At 40.4% G+C, this 22,520-nt stretch overlaps 3 protein-coding genes across 4 annotated transcripts; 1 reads left to right on the plus strand and 2 right to left on the minus strand.

The window, feature by feature from the left end:
• Window positions 1-3,827: 3,827 nt before the first annotated feature.
• On the minus strand, window positions 3,828-6,223 carry RB195_016166 (uncharacterized protein; the record flags this gene model as incomplete). The annotated part of the gene is made up of 6 exons (XM_064207200.1): window positions 3,828-3,909; window positions 3,967-4,020; window positions 4,086-4,195; window positions 6,033-6,067; window positions 6,145-6,157; window positions 6,218-6,223. 6 exons carry the CDS (start codon window positions 6,221-6,223, stop codon window positions 3,828-3,830), a joined length of 300 nt encoding a protein of 99 aa, XP_064063081.1.
• Window positions 6,224-8,329: 2,106 nt separating this feature from the next.
• On the plus strand, window positions 8,330-22,381 carry RB195_016167 (uncharacterized protein; the record flags this gene model as incomplete). Of its 2 annotated transcripts, XM_064207201.1 has the most annotated exons (8): window positions 8,330-8,377; window positions 11,732-11,898; window positions 12,115-12,182; window positions 14,506-14,684; window positions 14,932-15,042; window positions 17,161-17,240; window positions 21,617-21,769; window positions 22,264-22,381. In XM_064207201.1, 8 exons carry the CDS (start codon window positions 8,330-8,332, stop codon window positions 22,379-22,381), a joined length of 924 nt encoding a protein of 307 aa, XP_064063082.1. The 2 variants fall into 2 exon arrangements, with proteins under 2 accessions (XP_064063082.1, XP_064063083.1); XM_064207202.1 differs by lacking the exon at window positions 22,264-22,381 and having other exon boundaries at window positions 21,617-21,773.
• Window positions 9,256-9,597, minus strand: RB195_016168 (uncharacterized protein; the record flags this gene model as incomplete). Its single annotated transcript, XM_064207203.1, has 1 exon — window positions 9,256-9,597. One exon carries the CDS (start codon window positions 9,595-9,597, stop codon window positions 9,256-9,258), a length of 342 nt encoding a protein of 113 aa, XP_064063084.1.
• Window positions 22,382-22,520: the final 139 nt, after the last annotated feature.

Raw genomic sequence — 22,520 nt, forward strand, 5'->3', positions numbered from 1 at the left:
AATCAACACTCTGACATTTTCGCAAATATCTCTAACCTATTTTTACATTATATAGATTAGGTTGCATGAAAAGTTGCATCGATGAAAATCCTCAAGAACAAAACTTTCATCACTTTCTCGCAATTATTTCATAAATTCGACGATGAGAGGATCCGATGTTGTCAGGCGAACATTTCGGTAACAAAGAGAACATCATTCCGCCGACTTTAGGATTTTTAAATTTTGAAACGTGATCTGAATTTGATTTATCACTTATTCAAGCTAAATGGAGCTTTTTTTCGAAACACTTCAGTGCGACGATGAAAGGATTTGATTAGCAAAAAAAAATGCAAACAGATAGACGAAAAAAGAAAAGACGTTTTCGTTAGGGTCACACTATATTTGAGCCTTTTTTGATTGAATTTGAATTTTTCAAAAAAAAAATCTATATTCGGCAGCCTGTTTGCCACAGATTTCAATTCATTTCTTAAAAATTTCAAATAGATGTCTACTTCTATCTTCTCGTTTGAACCACATCTACTAAAAAATACAGTACTGCACTGTGCAGTATAGGTCTCAGAAAGCGCCCACGCCATACGTGGTATCTTCTCGTAACTTTTTTTTTCTGCATATACATAGACGCGTCAAAATATATCAGCAGCAAATGAATGAATGACATTTCTCATGATTCCCATTTGTGACGAGTTTCTTCTCTCAGAATTTTCTCTTTATTTTCTGGCATATGTCCAGAAGAAAAACCTCAAACGAACCCTTAGATTATTGTATGTTTACGTGTTTAGCACATATTTATTGTTCATTCTTTTCCACGTCAGTTCAAATTCATTTGTACTGAACACAATCAAATGAGTGTGTCTTTTTCTTACTGGAGAGAAGTCGTGAAATGTCAATAATCTCGTATAACAACCAGAAGCTCGCTTAAATGTATTGTAAGAAATATCCATCCGATTGTTTAGCTGCTAATTATTCTATTTTTAATTAATGACTGCGTCGTTAATCCTATGGTTTACTCTCGAGTTGCTCAAATTCCAGTAAACATTGTCATATGAGGTTAATTTTATACAAATTTCATTTTTTTATCTGTCTACATCACATTCTATCTTCACTTATTCAACTAGGAAGAAACTAACTACTAGAACTAGGAAGGGGGTGGGAGGGGGGAAATTCACATTTTATGTTATTTTTTGAAAGAAGTTGAGGGTGATTTGATGCCATCCGTCCACGAATCTGGCGTGGTATGGATTTTCGTTGAAGTATACCTCTATCGGGTCGTAGGTTATGAATACAGGGTTTGTTCTGCTCATCTCTCCCTGCATCGCGGTAAATGGCTTCGGAATGCGGTCATTTACGACGTCCTCTATTGCTACGAGCCACCCTAGCGCCCCGCCCCCGCCTGCAATTCGTCGAATGGAATGAATTCCTTACCGGGGCGTCCGAATGGATTTCCGACGAATCACAGGCGAGGGCGGGGCGCAAGGGTGGCGCGTTGCAATAGAAGACGTCGTAAATGACCGCATCCCGAAGCCGTTTACAGTGATGCAGGGAGAAATGAGCGGACTTAGCCCTCTATTCATAACCCACGACCCGACATACGTATATTCCAACGAAAATCCATACAACGCCAGATTTCTGAGGTGATGCCTTTAGGAAAATTCAAATTCTCTAACAACTCAAAAACTTCAATTCGTCCGTAAGCGTTGGAAGATTCAGTTGAAAGCTCATTCATTACAGCTCCATTCCATTTTCCTTAAATACTCAGTAAAGGAGAAGAAACAAAAATTTCACAGGAATTGTTGAGTTTCTTGAGCATGAACGGCTACAAGCGGACATAGCACAGTTGGTAAAGTGTCCCACAGCGACTTCACCGTCGATAATTCGGAACTGCCTCAACCAAGCCTCTCATCCCTCTGTGGCCGACGAATTGGCTCTACGCGCGTCTGCGACGCTCTAAAAACCGATACCGGATAGCTCCGGCAGGTCATTGTGAGCACTGTTAAGTCTCAACCGACGGGAACTCAAACATTCTCATTTTGTTATTTTTCTAGATTTTTTATCTTACGACTTAGGAGATTTCGAGGATTCGAGTAGCACAACATCTTGAGGACAATTATTGCTCACGACCCATTTTTTGGAATAGATCAACGTTTTTCTTATTTTAGCACAGTACGAGGAGGTTGTTTAATCTGAATTGAAGTTATGAGTAATTTTTATCGTATGAACTTGAGCCCTTCACAAAGATGTGTGAGGATAGAACATCCGAGGAGCTTACGGATGATTTTTCATTCCTTTCTACATAACAATCATTATAAGCTACAAATTATGAATTATGTACATATTTGATACTGTTGTCTCGGTGTTGTCGTACGATCCGGGTATTGTAGTTGCAAGTATCTCGGATATGACAGGATTTTTAAAAATTACAGGGAAAGCGTGTTAATCTCTAAAAGTGACAAAATACTTCTCTCTGATCATTGGAGATCACTGTTGCTTTTGATCTACTCGATGAAAAAACGTTGACACTCGGCTAACACGGATAGGTAACCGATTGTCCGTTTTCAACTTCACAATCAGTGAAATAAACGTTATTGATTGGCGTTTCTCTCCGTTTTTACGTCTCTCTCAGTCCCTATCTTTATGTTTTTCTTTTTCGAAGAAAATTCCTGTTGTTAGAAGCGAAGAAATTTCAAGGGATACGTTGTTAGTTTTTAATTTTTGATGTTCTCACGGAAAAAATCCATATTGAGGTACTTTGGCGGTACTAAAAAAAACTAAGATCAGGATTTCTTCCCTGCTTTATTTAATACATCGGAGAAAGAACGCATTTGTATATGATTCTCAACGCTACGAGTACAGATTGGAATCTGTTTGATCTCTTTTTTAATCCTATCTATCTCATCCTACACGTCGATAGACCATTTTTTTGTGTGAAATTGAAATTGTGTGAAATTAGCTACGATCCAGAATCTCAAACCTATTCCATCCTCGTTACTTTTTTGCTCTGCTTGTTTCTCTTTTTTTTCTGAAATTAAACTCGTATTCTTACCCTTCATAAAAAGTTAACGTTATTAACTACAGTTTTTCTTTGTTTTTATGTCTTCTTGATTTTTTTCTGGTCGAGTGATAATTTGTGAAGAATATCGGGACTTTCATGCACAAAACCACCATCTGTTCTTTTAGTCTTTATTTCATCTTTTCTATTTTTATGTCCAAAATGAAGAAACATGTTAATAACTACGTTAAGAAACTAATTATTCCAAATTTTTGATATATCTCTGGCGTACCCTACAGCTCTTGTCGAAACCTTTGCCTTCTATCAGAACCTAGAGACCCACCGCATTGAGAATGTCTAGTGGAATTTCTCAGTAATATATATTAGGACATAGAGTTGAAGGGGCCGAAACGTTAGAGTGACAAAGTAATTTTGTAGGTTTCTCCAGGCATGGTCGCTCAATAGTACTTTAGGGTATGGTCAGGATCATTTTTGAAAATGAACTAAGCTATGAATTTTACTCAAATCTAATTTTTTTTTCGTAGTATCCGCTTTGCAACTTTGTGCCTGTGTTCAGCGCTCCGTAAATATCATTTTAATCCATTAATTGCAATAATTAGCGAAACTTCTTTAGGATAGAATTTCCCTTCTTTCGTTTATAATTGCAGTTATAATTTTGAAGCGACACCTGGTTGTGCGTATACGTGAAAGATCACTGAAAATCGCATAACCTTAGAATAGTATACGTTTCTAAACTACAATATTTAATTCTTGATGTGCTATGAACATCACGTACCAAAAAACAGACAAATCATGTAAAATCATTTCATTCAACAACATATCAAACAAGTTTCCTTTTTAATCTATTATCCATATAACTTCCGCCGTCATGCCAATCCATTCCTTCTTTTTCTTTATGATCTCTTCAATTACTCAACAGTTTCTTTGTGGGCACTTTCATTTTAAAAAGAATATCTTACTTATTACGTTGGTCTCCTAGTGAATCCCTGCTCTGACCATTTGAAGACATAACGCTAAAGAAGAAACGTACTCTGCTTATGTGGAAAGAAGTTGAAAGAAAAATCCTGTTTGAACGCACCTCATACTTTTTTCTCTTGCAAAGTATATAGCAAAAAGAGTAAGAGTCACTAATGTAATGGCGAAAACAGCGAATAAAGAGCATTTGGTCACGCTGATTTCCCGATCCTCCTAAATAATTCTTTAATACATTCAGTTATCGATGAACCATCTACTCGCATCCATCCATATGAGTAAAAAACGACCACAAATTTTCTCGACTCCTTTAAATGTCAAGAGGATTTCCGTCAAAAGGAGTTTTTAGGCCTACCGACAACTGTATGTAGTTTTTGAATACTGAATTCTTGAATATTGAAAAATACTGAATAATATCTTTGATCTATGTAGAGCTTCGTTGCAACGATGCCTCGTTTATCCTTCTTTAACTAATCGAGTCGCTGAACTTGTATTCGCTGTGCTTTTCGTTGAAAGGGTAAAATGCTATGGAAAAAATCCATGCTCGTCTGGTTTTTCCAAACCGTGCAATTCAATATGATTTGTTTCCTGAACGACCCATCAGTGTGGATAATAAGGCTCTTCCAGTAAACATAATCAGAGCTTATATAGTCACATAAAAATATCCTCCAAATCCCTTCACCAACAGACAAATCTTCGTTGTATCTAGTACATCCTCGCCATTCCACATATCTAACAGAAGATGTTTATACCATGGAACAACTAGTATTGGACACAGAAAAAATCTCCTAGTCACAGATTTTCTACCGTTGAAATAAAAGTAAGTGGTCCAAATCTACGTTGAAATTTGCTCGTTCTTGCGTTTCAAGCTCCATCATTAAGAAGGCGGAGATAGTTGCATTTATAGTTTCATTTTTTTTTGCCAATGGTAGAAGATCAGAAACATCTCCGCCTTTGTCAAGTAAAGTAGTCAGTAGTGTCCAGTAAATTACTGAAGTCACACTTTGCGAAGATTACGATTAGGCGTCGAATATGATGTTGAGCGTGAAGGTTACACACATCACTCAAGAACTTTCGGCATACAAAATGGTATTTTGTTATGACACAGGTGAGAACATGTAACATAACAAAACACATAGTTTGGCTTACATGTTAGAACAGGTAAACCTGCAGGCAAGTCATTATCTTAGATACTTCTCAACTTTTCTTCAATCCACGTAATGGATGCCACACGCAGGTCAGTTTTTCAATACTTTTGTTTCCCTTTCCCTAAGCAAATTACGTAGCTCTGATTCCGGTGTCTTCGTCAATATATGCCCAGTTTGTAATGTAGACAAGGCGAAAGAATCCAAAGGCACATTGTCGATGTTCATGAATACTCACAAGAGCAAATTACCGAATCCAAGCTCAGAAAAAGAGCGGGAAAATTGTCGCATCGGGAAAGACAGTACATAACTGTTAGCACTGTGATGAGGCATTTAATTGCGCGAGTGGGTTGAGCCGACATGGAACGACAAAACATGCTGACGGGTTTTCACACCAGTTAAATTGTGTCGCATTTGTGGAGATAGCGTCGAAGTGCGTCACATTGATAGTTCATCGCCATCACGATTGTTTTATCCATTTAATAATCGTTGTTCACGTCTTTATTGATATTATTTCATGTCATGAGTGCCTGCATGATCTGTGTAACGTGCACGCTCCACAACACATTCGACGCCTAATTTTAGCGGAAATTTTGCAGTGTGCTTCTAGCTGTTTCTGTAAGGTTACAGATCCCGGACACCCGATGTATTCTACCGACAACCGTTGTGTAAGCGCTGTGGGGTACGTAATTACACCAGATTTAAGCCTAATGACTAGAAGTTGACGACTGTGGTCGGATTTCCTCAAAATGTCTTTAAGAGGAAAAGACAATTCTACTTCTTTCTCAAAGCAATTGAGACTATCAGTCAAATTTTACACGTGACAGGGACGTCTAGGAATAGCAGTGGGGTACTTTCGAATGAACCTAGAATCAGTCATAAGACTGGCGATATGAGTAAAACAGTACCTGAGAAAGCTCAGTTGCAGTGAAGTCGTGGTCATCTGAAAGTGTGCTTTGACTGTGACGCATTTAATTCTTGAAGAAAACGAAACATCAAATTTCAAGGTGATAGCATTACCAGGCATCGAATCCTAGAAGAAAACCGGATTATGGAACTATCGAAGTGGAAGTGTCATTTTGAATGCACTCACGGCCATCCTGTGTAGAAAGAACTGACCAAAATGATTGTGGATTACACTTGATGAACATTTGATAAAGTTACTGGCTTATCAATTCACTTACGTTTCAACGCGTTTTACTGCAATTCGTAATCGCTGAGGTTTGAGAACCCGTGTTGGCCTATAAAACGAATTGCAGGAGCCAGCCGTTGATCAAGCCAGTGTTTTTATCCTCCCAGACAAATCTGGTACCAATTTATCGACCCCAGGGAGATGAATGACTTCGCTGGCGCTAGTGCGGTTTCGAACCATCGATCGTGTGACTGTAGTGGACCTCTAGCCGACTGCGGTACACCCTTCCGAGCTTATAAGTGACTCTTGTGAATGATTTCACCGGAACATGCTGCATGATAACAGACTTTTCTTATCATACGTAATCACATAATTAACGTGAATACGTATGATGATTTAGACGTTGAATGGGTTTTGTGAACTCCCGCTTTTAGCATAGAGCGTCTTGCTTAACATGAAATTGAATTGAAAACAACAACGTTATTCTCCCTATGATCGCCTATCCCATTCGTCGTTGTTCCGACAATTTTTACCTGTATGTAAGTAAAAGCATTTTATTCTTCTATACGTGTCCCTAAAACATCGAGTTTTTTTCAGAGAATGGTAAACGAGTTGCAGTAAACCACCGCTTTAATAAAGCACTTTCGCCATCGAAAGTTATGTTGAAGCCTTGTCCAAGTGTTATTCCGTCGAAAGGAAACATATTTGGACGAATGGAGTGATCGTAAATGATCCACAAAAGAGAAGTAGGTTTTTCAAGACCTCACGAACTAGTATTATTACTTCAGCAAATTTCTTTCTTTGGCATATAATATTCAAAGAGTAATCGGTAGAGATTCGATATGTTTGATTTTTCAATGTGGCAAGGGTAACAAATATGTAGGATTCTGCATTCTGCTCGCTGGAAAGAGCGATGTAGCAACCTGGGAGCTTACACCTAAGTTTACCGACAGTCAGGAGCATCTAGTAATCTGGATAGCGTAGAAAAATGAACCAACAATTCCATGGGTATTATCTAGGTTTAATAATGTCATGATCCTCCCAGACAACTCTCCTTCCAATTTATCGACTTCGGAGAGATGGAAAGCATGGTTGGGAGTAAGGGGCTTCATTCCACCGATTGATCTGTCACTGAAGTCATTGTACAGACTAACACGCATTCATTAAAGAAAAATCCCAACGAGTTCGAGTTTCAGGCAAAACCGTTGGCGCATCCCATAGAGGATTGATAATTCATAGACGTGAGTCTTTTAATGGTGCTTTCTATTGGCAGTGAGTATCCTTCACATGGGAGTGCTAGGTGTTATAAATGTGTTACGGAAGAAATATATTTGAAATCATCGGTGTTTTGTATTTCCTTTTTTTTTGCGCCGAGATAGAAAATCATGTTTCACAAAAGAGCGCTTAGTTGTTTCTTATGGGATTTGTGCGCGTTCTGCGTGTTGTGTGTAGCGCAAAATTCTAGAAAGCTAGAAAGGAGTCAGACGAATCCAACGGCACACAATTAGTGTACCGCGGTGAAGTGCCGTAATGGTAATGGTTTCATATAATTTCATGTTAGCCCACCATGACGTGTCAACTTCTTAAAAGAACAGAAGAACAGTCTATACTTTCAATAATGTTCTCAAATTGTGGGGATATCGGAGAAGTACATGTGTAAAATCAGGCTTGAATATTCTCCAAATGTAGAACTGGAGAATCAGGAAGAAACTATGAAATCTTTCATTGCTTATATTTATGAAAAAAGAACGAAGAAAGGGTTGTGTTAGAAAAAATTCGAAGATTAATTTCCCAAAAAATGCTTCTATCTTCTGTTCTATTCAGTAGTAAAAGCGAGCGAAGTGAGCACCATAAGAAGTCTGGAGTTCGACTCTAACTGGGCGTTCAGACTGATGTTTGCAGAAGCGAGTACTTATTGTTGAGAAATAACGAGATGCAAGAAATGCGGAAATCATTTTAAAGGCCAACCCTGTGTAATAGAAAAGTAATAAATGAACATGAGGGGCAACGCACTGTTGCAAACAAGCAACAACTATCACTTTTAGTCGGTTTATTCTCTGTCGTTGAGTTGCAATGGAAAGTGGCAGTAAGAGCAGAAGCTATTCGCTATCTCCACCTTCAGTAAGCCCTCCTTATTCATGAATATTACCTGCGTCAGCTTACATGTGCTATGTGGATGGCGCAAAGGGTTGCTTTGTACTAGGCACGTAGGATACAAAAACTTCATTTTTACAATATGCTGGCATATTTTTAATAACTTCAAGATAGGTCTACAGCAATTTAATTTTTGGGATGACTTTACCGTTCCGATCCACGAGCATGCGAGCAATAGAAATCGCGCAACCCGAAGTTTAACACCGTAAACAGCACGTTTTAGACGTTCGATACATTGTTATTGTATCTGTGTATTTGTGCACGTAATGACAATGATGTAATAATGTATCGCACGTGGCATGCAAGCTCACCTGTATTACTTGTTTATCAATTTGCTCCAGCGGACACCAGTAGTACTTCCATTTGTCCCGATGACGTGCAAGTGTGGCCTAGTGGCATCTCTGTTCGTCAGGGACTCCAATCGTATTCTTGTTCAAACGACTTCGTAAACAGGTCTAGCTATCAAGTGAGCTTCTGCGGTGCGTTTGATGTTGCGTCCAGTCGCTGATGCTGTCTCCAGTCGCTTACGCGATTGGTCCAACGATTGTGGTTAAAACGCTTCACCTGTCCGGCTCACCTAAACTTGCTTTGCTTGGCTTATGCGGCAGTGTCACTGATCTTCTATCGGGGACGTAAGAATGAACTTCTAATTCCTTCTGTCACTTGCGTAGATCGAGGATACTCCTAGCATCACCTTTTCAGTTCCGCATTCTATGACGCTGATCCCATTTTCCTCCTGCTTGCGAAACCCTACGTCTCTAAAGCGTAGGTCAAAGCAGAAAGAAAGTGCTGTTGAATAGGAGAACATGCAACCGGATGTTCACATACTACAACCACTACTTCCTCTACACTACATCCTCGATGCTCTTATACGCTCTCCAAGCCGCTCGTTTCCTCCTGCCCAGCTCGGTGTTCAGGTCGTTCATCATGTTAATTTCCTGACTTAGATGTACATTGCTAGTGCACTCGGATATATTCGTTCCACTGAGCGTGAATGGGGCATCAGAAACCCATCCTTTCCTTATGAACATCGTCTTGTTCAGGTTCAGCTGAAAACCGATACATCCACATGTTTCGTCGAATTCGGTCAGCATTCCTTCCGCTTGACTGATGCTAGGTGTTGTTAGAACGATGTCATCAGCAAAGCGCAAAAGGTATAGCTGCCGACCATCCACCTTCGCTCCCATGTCGTCCCATTCCAGCCTTCGTATTGCGTTCTCGAGGGTGGCTGTGAATGTTTTTATGAGATTTTATCACACTGTCTTCACGTCAATGATGATATTCTTGTAGAATGGCGAAATTCCTGTCGTGAAGTTACTGTACAACTCTCAAAGTACCTTTATGTACTGAGTAGGGACGCCTTGGTTGTCCGAGGCTTCCATGACCGCTTCCGTCTCAAGTCGGAGTCGAGTCACCGAAGTCGAAGGGAAGGAAATGAAGATGGTGTTACTCGACTTTCATTCCTATGTTATCCCATTCCAATCCTCGCATGGCGTTCTTGAGAGTCGCACTGGATATTTTGGGTGGAATTGTTTCACCCTGACGAACCCCTCCTTGATGTTGATTATGACATCACTGTAGAATGAAAATTTTGGTCGTGAAGTCCCTATATTGCTCACGATTTATCTTTGTGTACAGATAAGTGACCCCTTGGTTGTCCAAGGCCTCCATTATCGCGCCGGTCTCAACTGTATCAAAGGCTTTCTTCGAGTTGATGGAAGGGAGACACAGCGGCATCTAGTGCTCTCGCGGTACTTTTCTGAGTACTAAACGTGTCTATGTGGTCATTCGCGCTGAACTCTTTTCGAAACCTTGCTTGCTCGCGGTGTTCCTTCTATCCTGTTTAGGATTACTCCTGTGAACAACTTGTAGATGACAGACAGTAAGCAGATTGGGCTATAGTTGCCAATGTCTTATCTTGTCGTTCTTATACATCAGGACAGTCTTGTTGGTTCTCCATTGCTTAGGAATAACGAATTCCGACAGATAGAGAGTGAAGAGCGTGTTGATGAGGACTGGCAGCAAGTTTCTCGGATATTCAGACTTGATTTTGTCCGGACAAGGTCAAGTAAATATCATCACCGAAATGATAACATGAGTTTAGAAGAGAGTACCTCTATAATGACAAGTCCATCTTCCCTCAGATGGTGAAGAGACAAGGGGATGTGGCTGCCGAAGAGATTCGAGTAGAAATTGTGAATGACTCTCTCCATCTCCCTTCTCGATGCCGTGGTTTTTCAATCCAGGTTAGGAGATCAGTCACTTTTGTTTTTTGTTTTTTTTTTTAATAACCATTTGTTTAACTGAGACACTGACCTCGTATCATACAAATCCGGCATGATGTTTGTGATCATGTTAGTTGTAGCTCACCCCAGAACACTCATGTTTCAATAATTACTAGGCTTTGGGGGGGGGTGCCGTTTACATGTTTTTCGGGTACAAAGAAGAAATAAATTTGAGGAGACAATTCGCATGTACTAGAATGTACATGCAAAGTTAAACACGCAAAACAATTAAAGGCAACTAACACGAGCCGTTCTCAAAGGTAACAAAGCGATGACAAGTAAGATCATAAATAGTTTGATGCAGTGAGTTGTTTGCCGGGTAAACAAGCCTTGGGTTTGGTGTGACTTGTTCGTTTTCGATATTTCTAAACCCTAATGCGCAAGCAGAAGTGTCGAAGAAAGAAGTATTGGATCAGTATCCTCGAAAAGTGTCATGATGTATTAGGTTGGCTATTTACTTTTTTCAACACACGCATGAAAACCACTTCAAAAGACTGCGCGAATTGTCGTCGTCGAAATTGGAGCGCGTATGTCCTGTGTGTGGTCAGAGAGTAGTTTCCTTGTTGAGGAGACAGCACCGATCGTTGATGCTAGCATTGTCCCGTCGCCCAACGCCTCGCAGAGATTGGCAATCGCCTGAAGTGCCGCGTAGCACTGCTTCCACTCGTAGGAGTTCACTTAGATGACGTGGATTTGTTCACATTACAACTGATTAGAACCACTCTCTTATTCCCTAGCAATCTTCTATAATGGGTAGATATTCTAAAATCAATTTTGATAGAGAGAATAAAATTAAGAAGTATGCAGTAGAGTTTGGCCAATCTGAACAAGAGCTGACTTTTGAAAGTCCCAATATAGGTAGGAAGATATGATTGTGAGAGAGTGTGTTGGTTACTTTCCTATTCTTTGTTTACATCTCTGTTAACTGCAATGAAAATATATTTTACTAAGTAGAGATCAACAACAGAGACATGTTTCAGCTAAATTTGTATGAGCAGTGCAGAAACGTGGCCGAACGTGATAGATGGTTTTTTAGGAACAGTGGCGAAAAGAAGAACGAAATAAACGTGGATTTTTTTGTACCCCTGCTCTATTGATGATTAGTGCAGTAGTCATCGTTGTTTTTCTTATAATCTCCTGCCTTTCAACCTACTGGATTACTCGAGCACAACTGTCTGAGATTAAAGATAATGGTCAAAGCAGGTTGTTTATATTCCAAATTGCTTTTTCTTTGGTAGCATTGAAAACATAGTAGTAGGTTCAAATTCATTCCGAACACTTTTTGATTTTATTTTTACAAATTTCTGGTCTTATCTTAACGATTTTAACGACTTTAGACGTGAATTTTGATCTTATTTTTATGAAAGGAAGGAGAGTAGTGAGTTGCCGTTCTTATGTTCTTTATTCACACCTTTACAGTGGAAATTTGCAAAAGCCGACTTTTATCACTATGGGAGACTTACGACTTCCGAAAAAGCTGAAACCAGGTGAGTTAGATTCGAGTTTATTTTAATGCTGGTGTTTTTCTCATCTGCGACAAATTGGAAAGCAGTGAGGATAGGATATATAAGAGGAGAACACTATACTTTTTTCAGCTATGTTATATGTACTGAAGATAGGAAGTTCTTTTACTTCTGGCTGACGCCGGTCCAACTATAGGTTTGAGAAATAGGTTTTCCAAGCTGTATGGTACAATACAAAAGTTATTAAACGACAAAGTGTCTGGCGTTGAACAACTCCTTTGGGATGCACCGATGACTCAGGAACAACCTCAGCTCAGAAATGTAGAAGTCAATGAACCCGTTGACATGGTAAAGAGCACTGATAGGAGTTTGACTACATCTAACAGTGGGCCTTTGGAGACCACATCAGGTCAAGCAAACCTTTCACCCCCAATTCCTAGGTAAACGAAGTGGTGTCACATTTGTCAGGGAACATGAAAACACTGATTCTCTGTATCGACTGGCGTCAACACCTTGTTTTACATGTCTTTTTTTCGTGAACCTATTTAAGTTTGAATTGAGCTTAAATGGCTTGGTAGACCTCAGAAGTACTGCTTTCTATCTTTTTTTTAATGATATAGTTGTTTTCGACTGGAGATATAGCATACTGACAGTGCAGTCGACATATCAAAGCGAGTATCAAACTCAGGCTGATACACAGCTTATATTTTCGTCAGTCATTCTCACTGAAACTGAACTCAACACTTTTTCCTCAAGTTCATTCTGTAGCTTCGTCGCCGGAGATTACGAAACATATTTTTGATGTTTTTTTAATAAGCATTAAAGACCGTGATTTTGATCTTTATTATTATTGAACATTTCAATCAAAATTAAAACATGTTGAGGATTAAGCGAAGCGAATGGAAACCTAAATACATTCGGGTGCTCGAATCTGCTTAATTTGTAGCCTTGCCTAAGGATTTACAAGTCTCTAAATGATTCGAAAAAAGATAAAAAAATATACGCATGATAAATGTAGTAGCGAGGAAATCATACAAATGTTGTCAATATAGCTTCTTAGAGAATTTGGAAAGAGAGTAGATTTGAAATGCACAGCTAAAACAATCTTCTCTGAGGATAAAATATTCCTTTAACTTTCCATTATTAGCTTTATTTTCGGCAATTATATAATAATCGGCTCAGATTATGTGTACCCGATGTCTCTGATGTGTGAGAATATTTCATGATGTAAAACAAGTTCAAATCCGCCATGTCCTTCTGCTCATATACGGGTCCAACACCGTTTGATTGTTGCTCGGACTCAAGAAGACAGTGAGATGGAGTGAGATTGTGTACACAACTTCAAATAGGCGCATCAGCGACGAAAGTCTTCCACTAATAGTTCCACGATAATGTAAGCCTACATATATGCACACTCCTTTCCCTTCACCGAGTTTTTTATAGATAGAACTGGAAACAGATGCACTCAACTGGTTGATTAGTCACTTTGATCACTTTGACTCCCGTTGGTCTTCGAACTGGTCGAGCGGGTGCCAGTAATACTTCCATTTGTCCCGATCGCGTGCCAGAGTAGCCCAGTGGTTCCTCCTTTCGCATGGGACACGAAGAGCTTCACATTTTTCTTTGAAGGACTTCGTGAAGAAATCTGACCATCGGGTCGGCGGTCTCCCTGTAGTGCGCTTAATATCGCGGAGAACCCAGTCGCTCACCGCTCTGGTCCAACGGTTGTCGTTAAAGCGCATCACGTGTCCGGTCCACCTTATTTTACTTTCTTTGTGCAAACGCGGCGGCGTCTCTAATCTTCGATCGCTGACGTAGGAGAGAACTTCGAATCCTGTCCCTACTAGTTTTGATGGTCGATAAATCGATACCAGATATAGTTGATTAGTAACCCACAGATTATGTGTTCTGATTTAAAACCTTCAATGTGGTGACAATCCTCACTACATCTTATGTTTCTGCATCAATCTATGTCGGCTATGTATCAATCTATGTAGTAAACGAATGCAAGACTTTCGTCCAGCATTTTTAATGATGTCTCCAAGGTACTGAAGGATTAAATATAAGGTGCACAGTGTTGATCAATCCTTTGTGTAAGTGACAGCAGATGTACTGAGGCAGAGTTTCATTCTTCCAGACAGGTCTGGTATCAAGTTATCGATCATTCCCCTTTTAATTTCGATTTGATTAATTTCGAATTTTGATTAATAATTGCGATCGAACAGTCACCATAGAAGGTGTGGAAGCACGACATTGCTCAGACATTAAGATTGTCGATAATAGTAATGGAATTGAATTGCGAAAATGAGATTATGAAATTTGTCAATGCAATTTTGATCCGTTTCAGCATCGTACACTCTGGTCATGAAAATTTACCTACCTTTCTATGTCGACTTTCCAACCGAAAAAAATCTCACTACTGATGGAGAGGTCGTTATTGATATGGTCGTTTTGGAGCCAACCAATTCAATAACATTAAATATGAAAGATACTCATATATTATCAGACAAATGCGAAGCACAGTTGGTACGTTACGATCCTTCCTTCCTACCTCTGTGAATCTCGTATGAAACGATTCAGTAATATGAGCATTTGACTCCTAAGTTTTTAAATACCATCAGCACTCACGCCCTATTCCTTCACACTTAGATTGATAAACTCAAACAATGATAAAATGAAATGAGCACAGTTTTGAAAATTATTCATTGGTCACACTTGATTTTTGATTTTGCTTGCTTGACTTTTACATTTACGAAGTATTTGTGGTTTTCAGAGTGACGGGCAGAGAGTTGGTATCACAAGCATAGCAGTCTTAGATCGTCTTGAAAAAGTTATCTTCATTCTAGATAGAACACTGCGTCTTGGTGAAAATGTTAAGCTCAAGGTGAGATTCCGTCTTCAAAACAACTCGTTTTAATTTTTTTGTGCGCTCATAAGCCCTTTTTATCGATGGCAATTATTAACCAGTTTACTTTTCGGTGTGGTAGATTCTCCCGTAGCCTTGCATAAAGCGATAAAGGATAAAGTGTCCGGCGTTAACCAGTCTGCTTGGGATACACCACCGCCTTCACTTCAATTCAGAATCGTTTGAGGTTCACAAATACGTAACTATCCTGTTAAATGACCCGCGCGGGCTAGCCGATGTGTAAAATCAGTGTTTTCATCCTCGAAGACAAGTCAGGTACCAATCAATTGAGCCCGAAAGGATGAAAGACTTGGTTGAGATTAAGACAAAATTGAGAATTCGATCGATCACGCTGGAGCCACAGCGGAACGCCTTACCGACTGCTCTACAACGCCCTGCCCATAAAACCTCAACAAGTTCCCACCGCGCTTGTCGCTTATTCTTCTCGCTTGGTCTAATATCAAGTTGCGAAGACGGGAAAGCTGATGATTTTTCCTCATGAGTATATGGAACTAAAGAAGTTTTACAGAAGACTTCGTGCCTTGCACGGGTTTTTGAATTCAATGTCAAAATCGGCTCGAAAAAGTAGTGAAAACTCCTTTTTGAGACCCATGGTCTATATGGAGGCGAGAAGTCTTCTGAGTTTTCGTATTGATGAAAACTATCCGCTAGAACTGGTGATTCCAAAGGCCCGCTCTACTCTGGGGAATGACCCGTTAACGTAACGAAATAGATCGAAAATTTTCACTGAAAGGTTTCGCCTAATGCCACCATCGCACAGAAGTTCTGCGACAATCAAGCCGTCCTCTCCTTCGACTCGAAGATTCTACTTTTTATGCAGTGGGAAGAGCTGCAGAGTTCACAGAAGAACTCATCTGGTCCATGATCAAATGGAACAGTCCCGCTTTATCACCCAGATTTATAAGACAGCCAATTACAAAACTGAAGTAGTACAGAAATGTTATGCTAGAAACACATGAATTTTGTATATTACATATATATATATATATATATATATATATATATATATATATATATATATATATATATTTATATATATTTTTTATTTTTTATATATATATATATATATATATATATATTTATATATATAGCGCAGGAGATGAGGTTCCTCTCTACGAAGTAATTTAGAACGCGCAACAAGTTTATAACAACCCAAATTCTCTGCTTACTGTTAGTTGACAATGCAGCCCCCACTTTCGCCTTTTTTGCATGATGTTTGATGTTAACGAAAAGTTTGTTTGATCCTAATTGCATGTTTCTGTTGCTTGCGTTAAGTTTTCTAAAAAAAAAAGAGTTGGATGCAAGAATGACGTGTGGCTGAAGGGTTGCGCAAAAATCATTTTGTGTATTTGTATTTTAACCATGTAAGAGATCACTTTTTGCAGATCCTCTTCATCAGAGACGTAGGCTACGTGGCGCATCCCTAAATGGTGAATAGGGGGGCAATCGCGATCAAAAGTTGACATTTTACCTACCAGGAGTCGCAGGTCGGGAAGGACCCCTGTTTTTGCTGTGCCGAGAATGGCTCAAAATGCTCGTAAGCAGGTCTGACTTAAAATGTTCAGCCAATGACTGGAGGTGTAAGGGAGGGGTTTTAGATTCGTTTCTGACGAATGAGCTTTATTCATTTACTCGGAAGGGCGTTACATCATTTTACAAAACCTAAGGGACAGGAGACCTGCAGGCTGCCCATGATTTTAGACATTTTATGCGCCACATAATAATAGGAGAGATTCGTTCACTCCATGGGTTGCATGAATCATCTATGCCGAAAAGGAAAAGGACTGGGATGATGATCTATACTTACAACGTACGTATGTAGAGTGTCGTGCCCCGGATCCGCTCCGAAGAGGAACGGCTGAGATCGGCGGATTGGAGGGAGTCGGGTTGAGCTGGCCACCACATGGCGGCTTAGCCCATCCAAAGTCTGTGGAGTTCCGCCCAGGGTCCCATCTTCCTTTTCCGACTCCCCCTACGAGGGTTTCGGGGCAACCCCTTATTCTCCTTGCCCCACCACTAGTAGTAACAGGTATAAGGCTGTGTGCGTTTGTGTACAACCAATTCTATTAGTTTCAGGTAACTTTCACTGGCGCCGTCAACGACGGGTTCTTTGGAGTGTACAGAAATAAATACAAAGATTCGAAAGGAAATGTGAAGTAAGTGAGGAAGTTTGCTAGCATATTCTTTGATACTTGACGCACAAGATAAATGAACACACACATCACACACATTTTTCGGCAAAAATGTTCTTGGAGACCTTCATCATCTCCTAGCTCACTTTCCAAGAGAAAGGAGTAGTCTACAATTACTTTGCAATTAGCCATGTTAGAAACATATATAGATAAAAATCCAAAATCCAGTTCAAAGGTTTCCAAGTTGCTCTTTTGAAGATGTCTGTGATATCTCCAGAACCAAACGAAGGACTTCTGCGTAAGCACTAAAGTGATAAGAAGTCACAAGATAAGTAATTTTGGTCGTTTCGCTGCTGTGCCTGCACTGAACATTTATTCACCCAGTTAATTAATGTAGTTAGTTTCCAACTAGCTAGTCAGTCGGTCGTCTCCAATTTGGCCAAACTAAGAAATTATTGCGAACTCATTTCGCTTATTGCAAGGTAGAGGCGACTGAGTCAAAGATGTTTGTTTTGGCAGACAGCTGCCAGGAAGAACACTGGAGTTTTCATTCCGGTCCTCCAGTCCAAATCTTCCGTTTCTGTATTCCTCTTCTGTGGCCTCTCCTAGTTTTGCATTGAAGACTCTGACAAAGTATTTGGAGAATTCTCATTCCAGACCACTTGCTCCAGCTCTTTATAAAATGCGTCCAATTTGAGTTCATCTGCCGCCGATGTTGGTTAGCAGCATTTGATGATGTTCTCAGATTTTCAACGCAAAGGGCGAAGACGAGAAATGGCCATTGGAGATGGAAAGGTCTCGGCAGAATCGAAGAGATGGACGACAATTGGGTGCGCAACAAAACCAACATCACTTACATTTCGCGACGAAACCTTACCATCATTCATCAACAGTGCGTCGCTCTTTCTGCTCTTTTCTTTTGCAGAGCAATCGCATGGAATTCGACACGCTTTACGCTCCGAGAAGAGGATGTAGGTCATCGCCTATGGACTCTCTTCTCGTGGTTTTGATCCTGAGAAGTTGAAATGTCGGAGGGTCAAACTCCATCTCAGCTTGGGAGATCATGTCAGAGGAGGTAACCCTGCCGTGCATCGTAGTTCGATTCTCAGAGTAACCTCAACGCTACTATGAGGGGGTCAACCGTTGTAGAGATAGGAGCTTTCTGAGACTGACGTTTTTGAACATCTTGGTTCAATTCTCTCATTCTTCAACAGCTCTGCACGTTACCTTCCAAGTGAAAGTTCCATAGTTAAAGTGGCGAGTGGCTTTTGGCGTGATCAGTGGTAAAAGCATGCCTCGTTGTCTCAAATAAAAGTTGCATAGAACCGTCATTCGGCTCACAGTGGTTCCTGACGCCCGATTCTGGGTCGCAACCAAAGATGTGGAACATCATCTCAGAGTCATGAAATTAAACATGTAACGATTGAGGATCGGTGTCACCCATATCCGTACTGAATATGTTCCGGAAGAGAATAGGCATGATTTCACAGCCAAGCTAGTCTCTCAATTTGTCTAATAAGCCAAGCTAGTCTCTCAAAGTGTCAGAGCTAATCTCTCAAGGTGTCTAGCGACTGTAATGGTACGGTTACGTACTACTGGGTGAAAATTACGTTTGGCATAGACCCAGATGTACTCGGAAATCGACCAAGGAGACTGACGAAACAGCGCTATTCTGATGCGATTCGTAGTGAAATAAAGTTAAGTGTTCGAAATGGTCGTCATCCGACAGGATGAACGTTGATAAAGGGGATATATTTTTTTTCAAACAAGTTGAACGCAGCGCCGTTCTCTTATCAAAATTGACAACCGTCAGAGCCATTCAGGCATTTTGTAATTGTCCTAACGAAGATCCAGGGAACTAGAAACTTGGATATTATTGCTCATTCTTTCCGGCAGCTAGAAACAGAAAGTGCCAATATTTTAACAAATACTTAATTTCCGCATTCTTAATAGGTCCTAATCCTATAAACAACACCGCATTTGTATACCAAAATGTCATTATGTCTACATACCCGACCAAAACCACCGGATTGGTCGTGCAGGAGGAACCGGCTGGATTAAAATCATCACCCCACGTGTCTGGTGTGGTACGGATTTCAGGTGGAGTATTTGTATAGTGTGCGTGTAAAGAGGGTCCCGACGGAATTTCGAGCTCGCCCTGGTCACGTCTCGTCAGACCAATTAGTGATGGTGCGTGTCCTAAAGAGATTCACTTTCGTTGGCATCTAAATAGCTGACTCTGCTTACCCACCGCTAATCATACGCTGCATCACCGGCTAGGATATAATTCACCATCTAGTAAATTGTTTTGGAGAATCAGACACATTCACTGCAATTTTGTGATGTGAGGTGAACTTAGTATTGTGAATCGTTCCAGAAGCAAGAGAAATCCTCACGTGAAATATGAAATAAGGATGTATCTAATAGCTTCAAATTACGTGCATTAAAATTTTTAATAAAACGGAACACTCCAACTTTCAAAAGTTACGGTAATGAGAATTATCGTTATCTTGGAACTTCCGAGCTTTTTTGTAGCCTAATTGATTTCCGGACAGACGGACCTTCTGTATCTCTGACTTCTTGGAACTTATAGGAAAAAAAGAGTTCAAATTTGATAGGATCTCTAGACTTTCTGAAGGTGAAACTTTTCCCTTTCTTTATAAGAACACCATACAAAATCCCATGTACTTCTATCTAGCACCACTATTCTTTGACTTATTCGGTAATTTCGACAGCCCACATCACTCTTCCTCGCATATTTCCTTGTAACTGCGCAGTTTTCTGCGTCTCTGTGGCTAGAAGAACATCTAAGACGGTTGTCTGTGTCTTCATGAACGACTGGAACTCGTCAAAGTATGTTCGCGCATCCGCCGGTATATTCACTGGGAACGTTATGTCTCGAAGGCATTCGCGGAGAATCCGCCTGGACCCTCTTAACCGTTCTCCATTTGTATACGGGATCGTAGATTAAGAGAGGGGATGATTCCGTCTATTTCTTCCTAATTGTCGTAAAAAACGGCCCGGAAGATACGGCTTCGAGCGTTCCGGCGTTAATTTTTACAAGGAGTTCGATTGGAGCGCGCCGCATCTTCCGAGCCGTTTTTTACGCCAATTAGCAAGAAATGGACGGAGTCACCATCCATCATAATCTACGACCCCATGTACGAATACTCCACTTGAAATCCATACCACTTCAGATTCGTGGGGTGATGCCTTCCAATGCGAGTCAAGTGCTCTATCGCACACCGTAGGCAGCACAATGGAATGCACAACTGTAATATCAATTTCATGACCAGAACACTATTGGAAACAGTTCTGGTATCTCTGCTGCAGTAACCGAAGGTCTTCTTATCAGCACGTCGTTAAAATTTCTATAGTGAAGTTATTTAGTGCACTAATGACCAACATTACATCTGTTCTGTATAGCACGAGGCAGAGTTTTGCGTCAGTCGTGCCCACTTCGCTGCATAAAATTGTGGAGGTAAGGTCATAGTCAAGGCACGCTATTAAGTCATACATGTTAGGCACGTAATTGGTACCCGTAAGCGAAAGTTCGGCCAATTTTGAGAAAAGAAATCACTGCGCTCTTGTTGAAACTGTACAGACACAAGCTGCTGGAGCTAATTGGTCGCATTAGGTCATAATCACGTGCGACACATTCTCGCGTCTGGTTTTCTCCTGGTTTTGGAGAGGGCAATCTAATGTCTCGAGTGACGTGGAGAGGGTGTGACATAGGTTCCGTTAAGAGGTTCCGCACGATCGATCGATGGGTTGGAACTGTCCTAGTGCAAACATAGTCTTTCATGCCTCTGATGTCGATAAACTTGTACCAGACTTATCTGTGAAGATAAGAACACTGACTGGATAAAGCGGGTACCCCAAAGTCATTGAATAGGCTAGAAACGCAATCGTAAATTCCAAGCGATTCTGAATCGAATTGAACGCGTTGGCGCATTTCAAGAGGTTTGGCTGTTGCCGGGCACTTTATCCTTCATTATTTTATTCCAAGTTTGTAATATATTTCACACTTGCTCTAAAGGATTTCATTTTGCGTTCAAGAAGTAACAAAACTCAATTTGATAAATTCAAGGAGGCTTTAACACTGAATCAACGAATACTAGTTCGATTTCCATCTCCCTTGCGACGACTTCCGGGAGGATAAAATGATTACCCCTGCAGTTTGAGAATGTTTGTTAAAAAATCCATTTTATCAAAAAAAAAAGTTTCTATTTCTATCGAAATGTGGACGGCCCATATATTTTTTATATCAGTGTCAAATCAAAATTTTCATGGTACATGTGTATTTTGTAATACATGTTAGATAGCTCGTAAATTGTGCACAGTGGGCTAAGAACTAGTTATAAGTGATTACTGATATTGATAGTATAACTCTTTCTCAGAATCGCTGCGGTAACGCAGATGGCGCCAGCAAATGCGCGACGAATGGTACCTTGTTTCGATGAACCGGAATACAAGGCAACGTGGAATGTGACTATTATTCATCCAATTGGAACAAGAGCAATTGCCAACAGTTTCGAAATCAGCGAAACTACGTAGGTTGTGCTGCATCCGTTTAATCCCCTCAAAACAACTGCAACACCAAGAAAGGGAAAAATACTAGCATTAAAGGCGTCACCCCACGAATCTGAGATGGTACGGATTTCAGTTGGGGTGTTACGGAATAGTAGTTTATGAAGAGAATGGTGATTCCGTCCATTTCTTCCTAATTATCGTAAGAAACAGCCCGGAAGATGCGCCGCGTGCACAAGGTTGGCGCGCTCCAATCGAAGTCGTTGTAGAAGATAGCGCGCCGGAACGGAGCCGTATCTTCCGGGCCGTTTTTTACGGCATTAGGTCCGTATCCGTATCACCTCAGATTCGTGGGGTGATGCCTTTAATGCCAACTCAGTAGATTGTGATGGCAGTCAAGTTTAGTAAAACAATTGCTTTTTGAATGCCATAAATTAGGAAATCCAAAAGATGCTCACTTAGCAGAACAGCACGACGTCCTTGTTGAAGACTTGCTATGGGTTCATCATAACTTCAGACTTGACCTTGTTGAGATTGAGGATGACGTACGGTTCCTCGCCGTAATGGTGGGATATCGTTTTTCTGAATGGAAGGCCTGTGGAAACACATCCATCCCCAATCATTTGGTTAGGTAGCAGGTAGTTGTGGGTATCGGAAAGACTAAAGCAAAAATCTTAGGTGACCTTTTCCAACATAAGTCTTGATGCATGACCGCGTGGAGTTCGCGAGGAACGATAACGCATCAGCTCAAAAATTTTTGACTTTTGACAAAAT

This window comes from Necator americanus, chromosome V (assembly GCF_031761385.1).
Source record: "Necator americanus strain Aroian chromosome V, whole genome shotgun sequence".
Taxonomy (NCBI): Eukaryota; Metazoa; Nematoda; class Chromadorea; order Rhabditida; family Ancylostomatidae; genus Necator; species Necator americanus.